General features: G+C 48.9%; 1 protein-coding gene across 2 annotated transcripts; it reads right to left on the reverse strand.

The window, feature by feature from the left end:
* Positions 1-1,279: 1,279 nt before the first annotated feature.
* Positions 1,280-9,762, reverse strand: DUSP26 (dual specificity phosphatase 26). Of its 2 annotated transcripts, none has more exons than XM_017857441.1 (4): positions 9,318-9,762; positions 6,933-7,226; positions 3,498-3,712; positions 1,280-2,159 (listed from the first exon to the last, which is right to left on the reverse strand). In XM_017857441.1, the coding sequence occupies exons 2-4, from the start codon at positions 7,151-7,153 to the stop codon at positions 1,960-1,962; spliced, it is 636 nt and encodes a 211-aa protein (XP_017712930.1). In that variant the 5' UTR covers positions 7,154-7,226; positions 9,318-9,762; the 3' UTR covers positions 1,280-1,959. The 2 variants fall into 2 exon arrangements, with proteins under 2 accessions (XP_017712930.1, XP_017712923.1); XM_017857434.1 differs by having other exon boundaries at positions 6,933-7,229.
* Between the last annotated feature and the right edge of the window lie 7,941 nt (positions 9,763-17,703).

Raw genomic sequence — 17,703 nt, forward strand, 5'->3', positions numbered from 1 at the left:
CCTTCCTTCCTTCCTTCCTTCCTTCGATGGAGTCTATCTTTGTCTCCCAGGATGGAGTGCTGTGGCATGATCTCCGCTCACTGCAATCTCCACCTCCTGGGTTCAAGTGATTTTCCTGCCTCAGCCTCCCAAGTACGTGGGATTACAGGTGTGCACCACCATGCCCAGCTAATTTTTATATTTTTAGTAGAGACAGTGTTTCACCATGTTGGCCATGCTGGTCTCGAGCTTCTGATCTCAAGTGATCCACCCACCTCCAAAAGTGCTGGGATTAACACGCATGAGCCACCACACCCAGCCTCTTTTCTTTTTCTTTTCTTTCTTTTCATTTCTTTTCTTTTTGAGACATGGCCTTGGTCTGTTGCCCAGGCTGGGATGCCGTGATGCCATCACAGCTACTGTAGGCTCAACCTCCTGGGCTCAAGCCATCCTCCCAAGTCAGCCTCGTAAGTAGCTGGGACTACATGCATGCTCTACCCCACCTGGCTAATTTTTAATTTTTATAGAGATAGGGTCTCACCATGTTTCCCAGGCTGACTTCAAACTCTTGGGCTGAAACAATTGGGCCGCCTCGGTTTCCCAAAGTGCTAGAATTATAGGCATGAACCACCATGCCTGGTGGTGGTATATTTCTTAACACCAAGGTATGTGAATAGAGATCTTTTTTTTTTTTTTTTTTTTTTTGAGTTGGAGTCTCGCTCCCATCACGCAGGCTGGAGTGTAGTGGCGCGATCTCGACTCACTGCAACCTCCACCTCTGGGGTTCAAGCCATTCTCCTTCCTCAGCCTCCTGAGTAGCTGGGATTACAGGTGTGTGCCACCATGCCCGGCTAATTTTTGTAGTTTTAGTAGAGATGGGGTTTCGCCATGTTGGCCACGCTGGTCTTGAACTCCTGACCTCATGTGATCCCCCCGCCTCGGCCTTCCGAAGTGTTAGGATTACAGGTGTGAGCCCCTGCGCCCGGCCCAGCGACCTCTTCTAAACTCCAAAGGTACAGGGTGTGCCCTCTGAACAGCAACAGAGTTTGTTGCAAACCTGAAATTTCTGGTCCTCTGCTGCCCCTTTGTGGACTAGTTGGAAACAACAGCCCAAGATATCGCTGTAGGAGCATGAAATTGGACTTGGGAGAAAGGGCATGAGAAGAGCTGGCGGAGGTTTGAAGGCTGGTGGAGGATACAAGCGAGTCAGGAACTGTCCTTTTCTCCAGCAAGGCTGGGGTTCCCAGAAGAGAGGCCTAGAACTCTTTCAAACTGTCAATGACTTCAAGAAACTCTCTTCTTTTCATGATCTTTATTTTTCCTCGAGACACTTGGATCCAGTAAGCGAGTGACCATCTCAAGTCTGCCAGCCATGCACCTCTGTACGTTTTTGGCCCCAAGCAGCAGCCATGGGCCTAGTACCAACCCTCACATGCTAGCTACCTCCTCCTGCGCTTGGAGTGGAAACTCTGTGGGGTTCTCTCTCTGGTTCTGCAAGCTTTTCACACCATCTCTTTGCTGTCTGTCTCTATGCTAGGGGTTTCACACAACTCTACACCATTGCATTCATGCCTGCTGCATCCCTGACTTTCTGCACAAGTGCAGGGCAGAGATGGCCCTTTTGTTTTGGTGAGGGAGAGAGGGGAACACTTGGGCACAAAGAGGGGAAGGGACTGTGAATCCCAGGGAGCACCCTGGCCAGATCCCAGTGGTGTTTGAATCCCAGGACCATCTTTCATCTACAGCCTAGCTGCCTCCTTCCCTGGTCAACCCTTCCTGGGTGCCCATCCACCACACTGCCCAACCTCACTCCCCGTTCCCTCCCACAAACAGTGACAGTGGCCTGGGGCTCGGCCTCTCCTGACCCCAGGGGAGGATGGGTGATCTGGGCCTCCTGCTACCTGCCACCTGGGCCTCCTATCTCCAGCTGGGAGCCAGGGACCCACCCACAGGCCTGGCCTGACCTCTCTCCCCCTCCCCTCATGCTTCTAGACCCTGCCGCAGCCTGCGGTCCAGGGCCAGGAGCTGCCTCAGGAAGCCCCGGTTGGGGATGATGCCTCGGTGGTCTTTGACTTTCTTGATGGCCTCCACAAGGGTGAGGTGGTGGTACAGCATGAGGTAGGCCAGTACCAGGGTGGCAGATCGGCTCACGCCCACGGCACAATGCACCAGGATCTTCCCTGAGAGGAGAGACACAGAGAGAGAGAGCTTCGAGACTGCTTGTGGCAGCTTGGAGAAGGCTGGGGAAAGTGTGACATAGGGCCAGGCACAGTGACTCACGCTGGTAATTCCAGCACTTTGAGAGGCCGAAGAGGGCAGATGGCCTGAGGTCAGGAGTTCGAGACCAGCCTGGCCAACATGGTGAAACTCCATCTCTAATAAAAATATAAAAGTCAGCTGGGTGTGGTGACACATGCCTGTAATTCCAGCTACTCAGGAGGCTGAGGCAGCAGAATCGCTTGAACCCAGGAGGCAGAGGCTGCAGTGAGCCAAGATGGTGTCATTGCACTCCAGCCCAGGCAACAAAAGCGAAACCCCGGCTCAAAAAAAAAAAAAAAAGGCGACATGGACAGGGAAGAGGAAGACAGGTAAGTACAGGTGCATGAAAACAGGAATGGGTGCAGATGAGTGGATGTTACAAATGCAGATCCCTGGCAAAAGGGAGAGGCCTGGACAGAATGAGAGAAAGGTGACATGCAGTGACTCAGTATCCATAAACCTAAAAGGGGTCAAAGGTGGAGACTCACCACTGATGTAAGAGACAGCTTTGCATAGAGTAGCATGAATGAATCAATTGAAAACACTGTCGTGACTAGCCCCTTCCTCTATCTCCTCATCATTCTAGCTTGTTATTCTCAACCATTGAATATAGATATGTATTTAGTGACAAGGTCTTGCTCTGCCTCTCAGGCTGAGTGTAGTGGCACAATTATAGCTTACTACAACCTCTAATTCCTGGGCTCAAGAAATCCTCCTGCTGGCTGGGTGCAGTGGCTCACGCCCGTAATTCCAGCACTTTGGGAGGTCGAAGCAGGTGGATCACCTGAGGTCAGGAGTTTGAGACCAGCCTGGCACACATGGTGAAACCATGTCTCTATTAAAATACAAAAATTAGCTGGATGTGGTGGCGCGCCCCTGTAATCTCAGCTACTCGGGAGGCTGAGGCAGGAGAATCACTTGAACCCGGGAGGCGGAGGTTGCAGTGAGTTGAGATCACGTCACTGCACTCTAGCCTGGGTGACAGAGCAAGACTCTATCTCGAAAAAACAAAAAAGAAAAAGTCGATCACATATAATCTTGCCACCCAGGTATAACTTGACACTCTTAACATTTTTGATAATTTCCTTCTTGTCTTTTTCTGTATTGCTCTAAAAAAATGGTTGAGATATTTTTTTCTTTCTTACCAAGATCCTGAGCATTTTGTCATGTTGCTAAAATCTCACTCCACTCTCAGACCCTTGGACTTCCCCAAATTCCAGGTACCCTGTTCTTTCCTGCTCCCGACATTCCCCTCCTACCTCCTGGCTGGCTCAGTGCCCGGTGGATGAAGTCGGCCGCCGTCTGGAAGTGGATGCTCATGTCAAAGGCTGGCGAGTCGTGGGCCTCAACACCCAGGTAGCGGATGCCCAGCCCCTCGTAGGCCTCGGGGGTGCCTCGCCACCGGCTGTGTGAGGCATTGAGGACGTGCGTAATGCCCAGGCGGCGAAGCTCCCGACGGTTGTTAGCCATATCCCTGCAATGAGTAGAGGTTAAAGGAAGAGTGGGAAAGCCAGATTGTTGGGGAAGACTCCCTTGAGTACACCCTGTTAATTTCCTGAATCCTATTGTTGATTCTTTTTTGTTTGTTTGTTTGAGATGGAGTCTCGTTCTGCTTCCTAGGCTATAGTGCTCACTGCCACCTCCATCTCCTGGGTTCAAACAATTCTCCTGCCTCAGCCTCTCGGGTAGCTGGGATTACAGGCACATGCCACTACATCCAGATACTTTTTGTATCTTTAGTAGAGATGGGGTTTTACCATGTTGGCCAGGCTGGTCTTGAACTCCTGACCTCAAGTTATCCTCCCGCCTCAGCCTTCCAAAGTGCTGGGATGACAGGCATGAGCCACCATGCCTGGCCTCCTGGATCCTACTATTGGCCTAAGCACACTACTTTACTTACTAGTGACCCAGAAGGGAGGAATCAAGATGGGCAATGACTTGGAGTCTTGTCTTGTGAGCCGTGGTTGAAAGTATAGGGGATATTTTGCTTGGAGAAGAGAAGACTAAGGGGATGGGGTAAAAATAGCCATAATAGAACTGAAAGTGTGTTTTCTGGAATTGGGATTGTCTTGGATCTGTAGGGTTCTCAAGGCCAGAATGAGGATCAAGGAATTAAAGCCCTAGGGAAGCAGATTTCATTTTTTTGAGCGGGAGAGGGGGGACAGAGTCTTGCTATGTCTCCCAGACTGAAGTGCAATGGTGTAATCTCGGCTCACTGCAACCTCTGCCTCCCAGGTTCAAGCAAATCTCCTGCCTCAGTCTACTGAGTCGCTGGGATTACAGGTGCCCACCACCATGCCCAGCTAATTTTTGTATTTTTAGTAGAGATGGGATTTCACCATGTTGGCCAGGCTGGTCTTGAACTCCTGACCTCATGATCCACCCACCCAGGCCTCCCAAAGTGCTGGGATTATAGGCATGAGCCACTGCGCCTGGCCAGCTGATTTCAATTTCATACAAGGAAGTACATTCTAATGGTGGAGTCTAGCTGAGGAAAGGGTGGAGCACCTCGGGAGAGAGTGGTTTTCCTGCCCCTGGGGTATTCAGGCAGAAAGAGGAGATGGCCGTGCAGCCATGGATGCTGCAGAGGGGAAATGAATGTCAGGCAGATTGTTCTGCTCATTTCATTGGTCCTGCTCACCCCGAGATAGTATGGTTCTGACATCCATTCCACACGTAACTCCCCTGTGACTCTACTCTTGTTGACACCCAGAACCCTCTTGTGTTTTTGCCAGATATTCCGTGGCTCACATTTACCATGTTTTTTTGTTTTGTTTTGTTTTGAGATGGTGTCTTGCTCTGTCACCTAGGCTGGAGTGCTGGAGTGCAGTGGCGCGATCTTGGCTCACTGCCACCTCTGCCTCCCGGGTTCAAGCAATTCTCTGCCTCAGCCTCCCAAGTAGCTGGGATTACAGGCGCCCACCACCACGCCAGGCTAATATTTGTATTTTTAGTAGAGACGGGGTTTCGCTATTTTGGCCAGACTGGTCTTGAACTCCTGACCTTGTGATCCACCCGCCTCAGTATCCCAAAGTGCTGGGATTACAGATGTGAGCCACCATGCCTGGCCACATTTACCCTGTTTTATGACGTCGCCTTCAGGTGTTCATCTGGCCCAGACCCCTCAGCTTGGTGGCAGATGCCCCTGGGCACTACAGTCATATCTCAGGGCAAATGTCCTGTCCAGGGCAAACTCCTTAAGCAGCAAGCGCACTGAACTTGAGCCTCCAAGTCCTGGCTCTGCTACTTACAATCTGTGTGACCTTGGGCCAGTCACAACTCTTCTGAGCTTTAGTTTCCTCATCTGTAACCCAGGGATAGTGATACCTACCTCACAGGACTGTTGTGAAGATTAAGAGAGATAATGTGTGTGAAAAATATCCTTGTAGGTCAGGCACGGTGGCTCATGCTTGTAATCCCAGCACTTTGGGAAGCCGAAGCCGGTGGATCGCTTGAGGCCACGAGTTCAAAATCAGCCTGGCCAACATGGCTAAACCCTGTCTCTACTAAAAATACAAAAATCAGCTGGGCATGGTTGTGGGCACCTGTAATTCCAGCTACTTGGGAGGCAGAGGCAGGAGAATTGCTTGAACCTGGGAGGTGGAGTTTGTTGTGAGCTGAGATTGGGCCACTGTAGTACAGCCTGGGTAACAGAGCGAAACCCTGTCTCAAAAACAACAACAGTGCTGGGCACGGTGGCTCACACCTGTAATCCTAGCATTTTGAGAGGCTGAGATAGGTGGATTGCCTGAGCTCAGGAGCTCAAGACCAGCCTGGGCCTGTCTCTACTAAAATACAAACAAATAATTAGCTGGGCAACATGGTGTGTGCCTGTAGTCCCAGCTACTCTGGAGGCTGAGGCAGGAGAATCGCTTGAACCCGGGAGGCAGAGGTTGCAGTGAGCCAAGATCGCACCACTGCACTCCAGCCTGGGCAACAGAGTGACACTCAAAAAAAAAAAAAAGAAACCAAAATCAAAACCAAAACAAACCAAAGAAGCAAAAAACAAACAAACAAACAAAAAACAAACAAACAAAAACTCCTTGTATAACTTTGAGAGAGAGAAGTGCGGATGGCTCTTCCTTTGATGTTTTTCTCTCCATAGTCCTCAAATTGCAGAATCTCTGTAGGCACTGCCGCTTTGCTTGGTCTCAAGAGAAACCACTGCAGCTTCCTACCTACTGCTCCGGGCTTCCAGTGACTGCCTTTTCCCAGAGATATTGCACAATAGATGGAAGGTCAGAGAAGTCATCTATTGTGCCTGGTATGTAGCACTGGCACGTAATAATAAATATGTGATACATGAATGATATTATTACTGGAACAGAGTCTTTCTGTCCAGAGTTGGGTATTTTTATTTTATTTATTTTATTTTAAAATAATAAGTAGAGATGGAGTCTGGCTTTGTTGCTCAGGCTGGTCTAGAACTCCTGTACTCTAGATACTCCTGCCTCATCCTCTCAAAGTGCTGGGATTACAGGCAATAGACACTGTGGCCAGAGTTGGGCATTTCAATAATCCTGACCAAAATCTCCCAAACCTGCAGACTCTACCCTTGGCCCACATGCCCTATCCCCTCAATCTTCAACCAGGAGCCAATGATACCACTCCATGCCTGTCTGCCACCCTTCTCCTTTCTTACACACACAAACACACACACACTTTGCTGTGGGCCCAGTCTGCCCGATACATACTGGTCTCCGAGATAGAGGCCTGGCCAGACCTCATCGGCATGGTTACAGGCTGTCTTGCCTGTGTAGAGGAGCCGCTCCAACTCGAAGACATTGAGGAAAGGATGTTGAACGGTTGGCATCTCCTCCAGGGTCCCTCGAGTTCGAACGGGAGACCTTGAGCTACTCCGGGAGAAGCGGGCCATAAAAGTCATGGAAGCCCAAAGCCAGTTACCAGGGCACATCTTAGAGGTGGCAGAAACCGTGGCAGCTGCAGGAGTGGCTGCGGTGATGATGGGTTCTGTCGCCAGGTAGCTGCTGCTGGAAAGGGAGGGGGTGTGAGACACACTTGAGTGAGTCCAGAGCAGCTGCTTCCCTTCCCTGGGCTGGTCCTTCTGGAGAAGATTCTAGAGGGAGAGAAGGTAAAGCCTGGCTCTGGCGGGAGCCTTCAGGGGTGGCTTTTCCTTCAAGCTGCAGCAGCTCCTTTTGCTCAGCTCTTTGGCTCTGCCACACAACGAGGTGGGAGAGTCACATGTCCTTGTTTACGGGGAGAGGGAGCTGCCCTGCTGCTGGGTTTCTGCTCTGTCACCCCACCCCCACTGCCAGCACGCGCGCGCGCGCGCGCGCGCGCACACACACACACACACACACACACACACACACACACACACACTTGGCACTTGGGTGGCTGTCCCCACTGCTGGGGATCTTGCCAGCTGGAATCTGGGTCTCATCTGCCTGGGGCTATAGGCAGAGAGCCTAGGGAGCTGGGATGGGGTTGGGGGTACATTTAGACCCATCCAGAGACAATTAGCAGGGAGACAACAGCAGCTGAGGCCACGACACATGTCAGGCCTGCCACCTCTGTGCCAGAGTTAGACTTTAACTCCTTCATGACCTGCCACTGCCTCAGAGATAAACCTGCTATGGGAAGGGTGTGGTGGGTGGGGGATGGGGTGAGTAGAGAATAGCAATAAAGAGGAAGAGTAAGTTTGGGAAAAAAAATACTTGCTGAATGAACGAGCTTATGGAAGAAGGCGTGCACAACAGGCAAACTACCCTCCTTGGATCAGCATTAAGAAATTACTGATCAGATCTCAGCTCTAATGTGAAAATTTCTGAATTGAAGCAGGGTTGGAGTGTTTTGTCTGTGTGTGTCTTGCAGGGAGGGTGACAGAGGTGGATGGTGGGGGAACTGATGAAGGGTTGGAGTGTTTTGTCTGTGTGTGTCTTGAGGGGAGGGGGACAGAGGTGGATGGTGGGGGGCTAGAAAGCAGGAAGGAAAGGGAAAAATGAAGGATCCTGCCAGGTCCAGAGGCTCAGAGGCTTAGAATTACCAAGTGTATGGCTGTTGGAGTCAAGTGACCCTATAAAACACACGAGGTCAATAACGAGGGGCTTAGCAGGTGTGTCTCAGATGACCTGTTGAGCTGCAGAGCTGGGAAGGACCAGTGTTTGAGGCTTGCCCTGGGACCTTCAGGCAGCAAGGCAACAATGGCAAGACCCCTGCCTTCCCATCCTCTCACACCTGTGGTCCTGCCTGTTTGAAAGCAGGAGGTCCTGGAGCCTACAGAATCCCCTCCCACTCCCTTCCCGGCCTCCTGCCAGGGGAACTTCAACTCTATGACCAGCAGTGAGAGGCCATCTTTGTCCCTGCCCACGATTTGTCCCCATCTCACACCCCTAGCCAGGGCCCAGCTCTCCCTTGCCCCAGTGCCAAGAGAAACCAAGCACTTACAGGGCATTAGAAGAGGGGTTTTAGGACCAGGATTGGTGAGGGAAGATTGGATCTTAGGGTGTTTAGGGAGAGAGAGAGTTTTCAATGGCTGGGTCCAGAAGGAGCACAGAAATATAGCACTACAGCCATCACCATCACCATCATCCCCACCACCATCACTATCATCCCTACCACCATCACCACCATCTTCTTCTACCTTTGCACCCAGGCCTAAAGACCCCATTACTTTATTACAATACAACCTTTCCTCTTAGAGAGTCTGCTGTCTACGAGATGATGAATGGGATGGGGGAAGCGTGAAGGAGCCCAGGTCTAAGAAGGAGCTTCGTGGGGCTGTTTTTCCCGGGGAGGGGGTGCAGAAGCCCCTTTCTGTCCCAGGATACAGCCCTGGGCATTCTCCAATCCCATCCGTCGGCTCCAGGTGGCCCGCCGCGCCCTCCCTCCGCCTGCGGTCGCCTTTGTAACAGGTCCATGGCTGTCGCCCCAGTCCTCGCCAACCAGGCAGCCCGGCCCCGCGCGCGAAGGGAGGTCGCCCGGGAGAGCGCGGCTGGCTCGCTGGGCTCGGGTGCCGGCTTCCCGGTCCCCTCCCTCTCCCGTCTCCCCTAGCTGGGCACCTCTCTCCAGCTTGGGGAGCCAGCTGGGAAGGCGAAGGCCCTCCGCAGCCCCTCTACCTCTTTGCAAGCGCTGCGCTGGGCCTCAGTCCGAAAGGCGGATTGCCGGCGCAGACAGCGCCACGGCCATGACGCTCCCGCTGCTGTCGCCGCCGCCGCCGCTGTTTCTGCCCAAGACAGGTTGACAGATTAGCAGCTATTTTTAAGCCATGACACGCACGTCGAAGCAGGGTTCAAATCAGCGTGTGCACTGGTGACATACAGGGACTCGGTCTCACATTCAGTGGCCCGAGTCGCCGGCAGCGTGGGCTCCCCAGCAACCCCCGAGGAGCCGGCGCTCCTTACAGACCAGACACGGCCCGCCGAGCCCCAGCAGCACCCCCTGGAATGCATGCGTGTGTTTTCAGAGCTGCACCAATTACAAAGCGTTTTGCCTAAAGATTACATTATAAGTCATCCCAGGCAGTGTCTTAAACACACACACTCCTCTCAGACAGAATTAACTAATTACATAGACACGATTCTGTGCACTGGCTTATACATGCCTCGGTCTCGAGAAACCGTGTCATAAAGAACAACGGTCCGTAGCCCCCATTAGCCTTCATTATATGCCATGTACTTCATTTAGCTTAAGACATTTTATCCTCCCCACAAATCTATGAGTGAGGCATGATTACTATTGTCCTAATTTTAGGGAGGAGGCGACCTAGGCGCAGAGAGGCTAAGTACTCTGCCCAGGTCACACAGCTCGTTACTGGCAGAGCTGAGCTTGTTCAAACAATGGCAACCTGGATTTGCAGTCTATGTCCTTAACCACTCTCTAAACCAGTGCCTCCCACAAAATGGAGAAGGCACCATGGATTTCCTTAATTCAGGAAGCCATTTCTACCAGCTCAGCTCATAGTGAACTTCACTTTCCCCAGACTCTCAAAACATTCATCTTCATATTAATTTCTTTCTTTTTTGAGATGCAGTCCCACTCTGTCGCCCAGGCTCGAGTGCAGTGGTGCAATTTTGGCTCACTGCAACCCCGCCTCCCAGGTTCAAGCCATTCTCCTGCCTCAGCTTCCCAAGTAGCTGGGATTACAGGTGCCCGCCTTCATGCCCAGCTAATTTTTTGTATATATGTTTTGTTTGTTTGTTTTTTAGTGGAGACGGGATTTCACCATGTTGACCAGGCTGGTCTTGAACTCCTGACCTCAAGTGATCTGCCCACCTTCTCCTCCCAAAGTGCTGAGATTACAGGCATGAGCCACTGTGCCCAGCCATCTTCATATTGATTTCTCATGTGCTGCCTTCTAGTGACATATTCACTTGATCTGCATGTTTATTGTAAGCACCAAGATTGTAAGCACTTTGAAGGCAGGGACTGTGCTACCTTCCCCAGTGCCTACCTCATTGTGTGAGAGGGAAGTGGGGGAGATGATAAATGTTAGCAGATGATGCTGTTGAGAACTAGGCTGGCTTGAACTCTGGCTGTCTCCTAGAAGAAAGGCAGGAAGTAGATTGGCTCAGACTGAAGCTGACGGTGTCAGCTATATCTGAAACCAGGACTGACTCCATTCCCAGCAATGGTGGCAGATCAGGTTTCAATCTCTGGATTAGAGAAAGTAGTGGCCAATGTGACAATCCCCGGGTTCCATGACAGGCTGTCATCCAAGTTTAACGTACCTCCTAGCCTTTTTTTTTTCTCTAGAGAAACAAACTTAATTCTTTTCACTTTTCCTTGTCCCTTGTGGTACAGCAGTTTAAATAAGAAATGAAATCCTTGTAATTTAAAACAGAGGCAGGGCATGGTGGCTCATGCCTGTAATCCCAGCACTTTGGGAGACCAGGGTTGGCAGATCACCTGAGGACAGGAGTTCAAGACTCGCCTGGCCAACATGGTGAAACCCCCGTCTCCACTAAAAAACAAAAATTAGCTGGGTGTGGTGGCAGGCGCCTGTAGTCCCAGCTACTTGGGAAGCTGAGGTGGGAGAATCGCTTGAACCTGGGAGGTGGAAGTTGTAATGAGCTGAGATCATGCCACTACACTCCAGCCTGAGCAACAGAGCAAGACTCCATCTCAGCAAACAAACAAACAAAAGCAAAAACAAACAAATAAACAAACAAAAAACCCCAAGGAATTGACCTGATAAATTTGAGATTTTAATTTGTGCATCCAGGAAAACCTAGTTAAAACATTTTCACAAAAGGAATTGTGAAAGAGCACTTATAAGAGCAATGTCATTCTTTTTGTTTGTTTGAGACGGAGTTTCGCTCTTTTTGCCCAGGCTGGAGTGCAATGGCGTGATGTCAGCTCACTGCAACCTCCGCCTCCCAGGTTCTAGAGATTCTCCTGCCTCAGCCTCTCGAGTAGCTGGGATTACAGGTATGCGCCACCATGACTGGCTAATTTTGTATTTTTTAGTAGAGACAGGGTTTCTCCATTTTGGCCAGGCTGGTGTCGAACTCCTGACCTCAGGTGAAGATCAATGTCATTTTAAGTGAAAAGTCTTCAAGATTGGTATGTTGAGAGGATGTTGTAGGTAAAGCTGATCTCAATCTTTGACAAGACTTCTGTTTCAACCCTGCATTGAACTTTTTTCAAAAAGCTGGGAAAATATGGTTTAAAGTACACCACAGACAATGTGCACAGCTGTTTATGGGTAACTATAGAAATTGTCCATGGGCCAGGCGTGGTGGCTCATGCCTGTAATTCCAGCACTTTGGGAGCCTGAGGGGACGGATGACGAGTCAGGAGATCGAGACCATCCTGGCTAACATGTAAAACTCCGTCTCTACTAATTAAAAATACAAAAAAAATTAGCCGGGTGTGGTGGCAGGCAGCCTGTAGTCCCAGCTACTGGAGGCTGAGGCAGGAGAATGGCGTGAACCACGGGAGAAGGGAGCTTGCAGTGAGCTGAGGATGTGCCACTGGCACTCAGCCTGGGCACAGAGTGAGATCCATCTCAAAAAAAAAAAAAAAAAAGAAATTGCCCATGGACTGACATATCCGTGAGGATCATTTTCATGAGTTGATCTATAGCCCACTTGATTTCTTTTCTTTCATTTCTTTTTTTTTTTGGAGGCAGGGTCTCAGGCTGGAGTGCAATGGTGCACTCACTGCAGCCTCAACCTCCTGGGCTTAAATGATCCTCTTTTAAATGATCCTCTTGCCTCAACCTCCTAATTAGCTAAGTACAGGTACATGCCACAATGCCTGGCAATTTTTTTTTCTTTTTTTCTTTTTTTTTTAGACAGAGTCTTACTCTGTCTCCTAGGCTGGAGTGCAGTGGTGCGATCTTGGCTCACTGCAACCTCTGCCTCCCCAGTTCAAGCAATTCTTGTGTGTCAGTCTCCTGAGTAGCTGGGATGACAAGTGTATGCCACCACACCTGGCTAATTTTTGTATTTTTTTGTAGAGATGGGGTTTCACCATGTTGGCCAGGCTGGTCTCAAGCTCCTGACCTCAGGTGGTCTGCCTGCCTCAGCCTCCCAAAGTGCTGGGATTATAGGCCAGAGCCACCATGCCCTGCCAATCAGCTCATTTAATCTCACCCATATATTAAACTGGTGTCATCATTCTGGTTGAATACCTGAGAGAGACTGACATTTGGTCAGATTAGTTAACTCATCCACATCTAGTGTGTGGTAGGACATAGGTTCAAACCCAGGGCTATCTTATCTGAAACTTCATTGTTCAAGACTAGGCTGGAGAATCATTTCCTCTGTAAAGCCTTTTTGGATTCACTCTTTTTTTTTTCGAGACTGAGTCTTGCTGTGTTGCCCAGGCTGGAGTGCAGTGGCACAGTCTCGGCTCACTGCAACCTCTACCTCCTGGGTTCAAGCAATTCTCCAGCCTCATGCTCCCGAACAGCTGGAATTATAGGCATGCACTACCACACCCGGCTACTTTTTTGTATTTTTAGAAGAGATGGAGTTTCACTATGTTGACCAGGTTGGTCTCGAGCTCCTGACCTCGTGATCCACTTGCCTCAGCCTCCCAAAGTATTGGGATTATAGGTGTGAGCCGCTGCACCCAGCCTGCATCCACTCTTTTTTTTTTTTTTTTTTTTTTGAGACCAAGTCTCGCTCTGTCACTGCAACCTCTGCTTCCCCAGTTCAAGCAAGAGTGCAATGGCTCAATCTCAGCACACTGCAACCTCCACCTCTCAGGTTCAAGCAATTCTCCTGCATCAGCCTCCCAAGTAGCTGGGATACAAGAGTGTGCCGCTGTGCCTGGCTAAATTTTGTATTTTTAATAGAGACAGGGTTTCGCCATCTTGGCCAAGCTGGTCTCGAACTCCTGATCTCAAGTGATCTGCCCGCCTTGGCCTCCCAAAGTGCTGGGATTACAGGCGTGAGCCACTGTGGCCAGCCTGGATTCACTCTTACTTGTCCATTTCCTTCTTTGTGCTCATATACACTTCCATCAAAGGACCTATGAGCTATATTTGTTTCACTTATTTATATACTTATTTAAATGCATATTGCCCATACTAGAAGCACGAATGGATACACTATGCTGGGATGAACAGATTACAGATGGAAAAATAAGGCTATGGAAAGATAAAGATAGGGCCAGGTACTGCAGCTCGTGTGCCTGTAATCCCAACACTTTGGCAGACCGAGGTGGGAGGATTTCATGAAGCCAGGAGTTTGAGACCAGCCTAGGGAACATAGTGAGATAGTGTCTCTACAAAAAATAAAGAATTATCTGGCCATGGTGGCACACACCTGTAATCCTAGCTACTTGGGAGGGTAAGGTGGGAGGATCACTGGAGCCCAGGAGTTTGAGGCTGCCATGAGTCATGATTGTGCCACTGCACTCCAGCCTGGGTGACTCAAAAAAAAAAGATAAAAATAGATTTCAAAATAGTCTTGAAAGAAGTGATTAAATAAATATACAGACAGGGAGATGTTCAAAAATAGAATGAGGAAAAAAAAACCCAACAAGAATGACCATCAAAATATGGCATACATTAAAGGTCAATTCTAACTTCTACCATTTAATTATGGGTTGGGCTTTATATACATTAGCGAATTCAATCCCATAAATAGATTTAATTAATTCAATTTTACAGTTGAGGAAACAGGTTTAGAGTGCTGGTGGTAAATCCACTCTGAGGTCAGAGAGCTAATGAGTGGAATTTGAGCTTGGATTTCAACCTAGAACTATTTTAAACCAAAGCCTTGCATCAAACCACTGTAGTAGACTTGAAGAAAATAGAAGGGTAGTTGTTAAAATGTATTAAGCCCTGCTGTGTGCCAGGCATTTAACAGAAATGGCATGAATCATTCTCAAGTGACTCTCCTGGCTTTGTCCCTTTGGGAATGTGGCTCCCTGTGGCAGGATCTGCAAGGTGCGGTGCGCACAAAAGGTTGGGACCCGCCAGGCGCGGTGGCTCACACCTGTAATCCCAGCACTTTGGGAGGCCGAGGCGGGTGGATCATGAGGTCGGGAGATCAAGACCATCCTGGCTAACACGGTGAAATCCTGTCTCTACTAAAAATACAAAAAATTAGCCGTGCGTGGTGGCGAGTGCCTGTAGTCCCAGCTACTCGGGAGGCTGAAGCAGGAGAATAGCATGAACCCAGAGGTGGAGCTTGCAGTGAGCCAAGATTGTGCCACTGCACTCCAGCCTGGGTGACAGAGCAAGACTCATCTCAAAAAAAAAAGAAGAAAGAAAAAAAAAGGTTGGGACCAGCAGCCTCTTCAATCTCTGGAGAAGCTCCCTGCTGCTCTGTAATCTTTCCTCCTAAGTAGAGGATAGCGCTTCCTCCCAACCACACCCCAGGTACCGCCATGCCCATCCCTCCTGGGCTGGCTCACCCTGAAATCTGCTGGTGGGTGAAACAGCACTTTCACCTAATGCTTCAGATAGCAGAGGACCGATAGCTGTGACTTTATCTGGCGATGGGCTAAATAAAGTGAGGGGAGGAGGGGCACAGAATGTTCTTCGAGGGTGCCCATTTTCATGTTATTTTTCTAAATCAGCATCTTCCCAGTCCCAAACCTTCTTCAACTTTTTATTGTTACCTGTTTAACTCCTGCTTTCCTCCACGTCCTTGCGTGTGCTTTGTGTCAGTTCCTTCAGGCACCAAGCGGGTATTAGTGGGGCTCTTGCTGGCTCTGAATTGGGGAGACAGGCACGCTGGTCTTTTGTGTGGAGTGAGAATCCAGTTTTGCTTCAACTCCACTTCTGTCCTTCACCTTTCCACCAATGCATTCCGCTCCATTTTCCTGCCGATTTACCTGGAGGTGAAACCGTTTTAACACTGTTAATATTAAATATTAGTTTTCTTGTAAGGACCACACACTGTTGCAAGGAGCAGAAATTCTTTCCATTAGCATAACTTTGTAAGGGAGACTAGTACTCCTCTAGTGGTAATAAAGTTGAATTATTATTTGCGAAACAGGGTACAAAACGAATATACAGTAAATCTCAGTATCACAACAACAGCAACAACAACAAGGAGGTAGAAAAAAAATGCCTAAATACACATCTTGAGAAAGACTGAAAAGAAGTATGTCAAATATTAAAAGAGGTAAACTCTAGCCAGAATAGGATTTCAGATAATTTTGTTTGTTGTCGGATAGGGACTTGCTGTGTCACCCAGGCTGGAGTGCAGTGGTGCAATCATGGCTCACTGCAGCCTCAACCTCCTGGGCTCAAAGGGTCCTCTTGCCTCAGCCTCCCAAATAGTTGGGATTATAGGGAGGTGCCACCACACCCAGTTATTTATTTATTTTTTTTGTATAGATGGGGTCTCTCTATGTTGCCCAGCTGGTCTTGAACTCCTGGCTTAGGTGACCTTCCCACCTTGGCCTCCCGAATTGCTGGGATTATAGGTGGGAGCCACCATGCTTGGCTAGATTTCAGATACTTTTTTTTTTTTTTTTTTGAGACAAGGTCTTACTTTGTCACTCAGGTTGGAATGCAGTGGCATAATCTTGGCTCACTGCAGCCTCAAACTCCCAGGCTCAAGTGATCTTCCTGCCTGAGCCCCCCAAGCAGCTGGGATTATAGCCCCCCAAGCAGCTGGGATTAGAGATGGGGGTCTTGCCATGTTGCCCAGGCTGGCCTCGAACTTCTGAGCTCAAGGATCTGCCCACCTTGGTGTTCCAAAGTGCTAGAATTACAGGCATGAGCCACCACACCCCACCTCAGACCATTTTTAATCTTGTCCTTTAAATTGTCTACATTTCCCAAATTCTCTGCAAACAGTACATTTTTTTTTTTTTTTTTTTTTTTTTTTTTTGAGATGGAGTCTCTGTCACCCAGGCTGGAGTGCAGTGGTGCAATTTTGGCTCACTGCAAGCTCCACCTCCTGGGTTCATGCCATTCTTCTGCCTCAGCCTCCCAAGTAACTGGGACTACAGGCACCCACCAGCATGCCTGGCTAATTTTTTGTGTTTTTAGTAGAGACGGGGTTTCACTGTGTTAGCCAGGATGGTCTTGATCTCCTGACCTTGTGATCCATCTGCCTCAGCCTCCCAAAGTGCTGGGATTACAGACATGAGCCACTGTGCCTGGCCATGAATTAATTTTAAAATGTCAGTTTCATGAAATTGGTTGAGACTTTTTTAGTGGCTTCTTATGTGGCCAATTTTAGTAAATGTTCCATACATGCTTGAAAAGAATATATAATTCCTGTTTTGGGATGCAAATTTCTATCTTTATCTCCCTTCTACATAAGTCTTTATTTTTATTTTTTTTTTATGTTTTGAGATAGAGTCTCATGCTGTCGCCCAGGCTGGAGTGCAATGGTGTGATCCCGGCTCACTGCCACCTCCGCCTCCTAGTTTCAAGTGATTCTCCTGCCTTAGCCTCCTGAGTAGCTGGGACTACAGGCAGGTGCCACCATATCTGGCTAATTTTTGCACTTTTAGTAGAGATGGGGTTTCATGTGTTGGCCAGGCTGGTCTCAAACTTCTGACCTCAGGTGATCTGCCTGCCTCAGCCTCCCAAAGTCAAAGTGCTGGGATTACAGGCATGAGCCACCTCACCCAGTTCCAGCTGGTTGAAATTTACATACCCTCTTCAAAGGGGAGAGGGAGGTGGGGAAAATGTGAGCAATTGTGAAGAGTAGTAAATAATTTTCAGGGGAAAAAATGGGCCCAAAGAGCAGACAATAGTTTAAAAATGATTAGGTTAATAAACTGAATGCGGTTGGTAAGTTATGGAAAGGTGAGGGGTGGAACTGCACTGTGATCAAAGGTTGTCTTATTATGCAGGTAAAATCTCTTAGGCAATCTCTCAAAGCTGCCCTCAGAAGAATAGATGAGAAGTCTCTCTCAGAGTGGTGATGACTTTTATTCTTGTTTCTTCTCTCATCTCTTCTCTTTTGGTTAATCATTCCTGGTTATTTGATGAGATTCTTAGGGAGGGGTTCTTAAGACAATTGCATATTTTTTGTTGTGTTTTTTTTTTTTTTTTTTTTTTTTTTTTTTTTTTTTTTT

This window comes from Rhinopithecus bieti, unplaced genomic scaffold (assembly GCF_001698545.2).
Source record: "Rhinopithecus bieti isolate Rb0 unplaced genomic scaffold, ASM169854v2 scaffold_2077, whole genome shotgun sequence".
Lineage (NCBI taxonomy): Eukaryota > Metazoa > Chordata > Mammalia > Primates > Cercopithecidae > Rhinopithecus > Rhinopithecus bieti.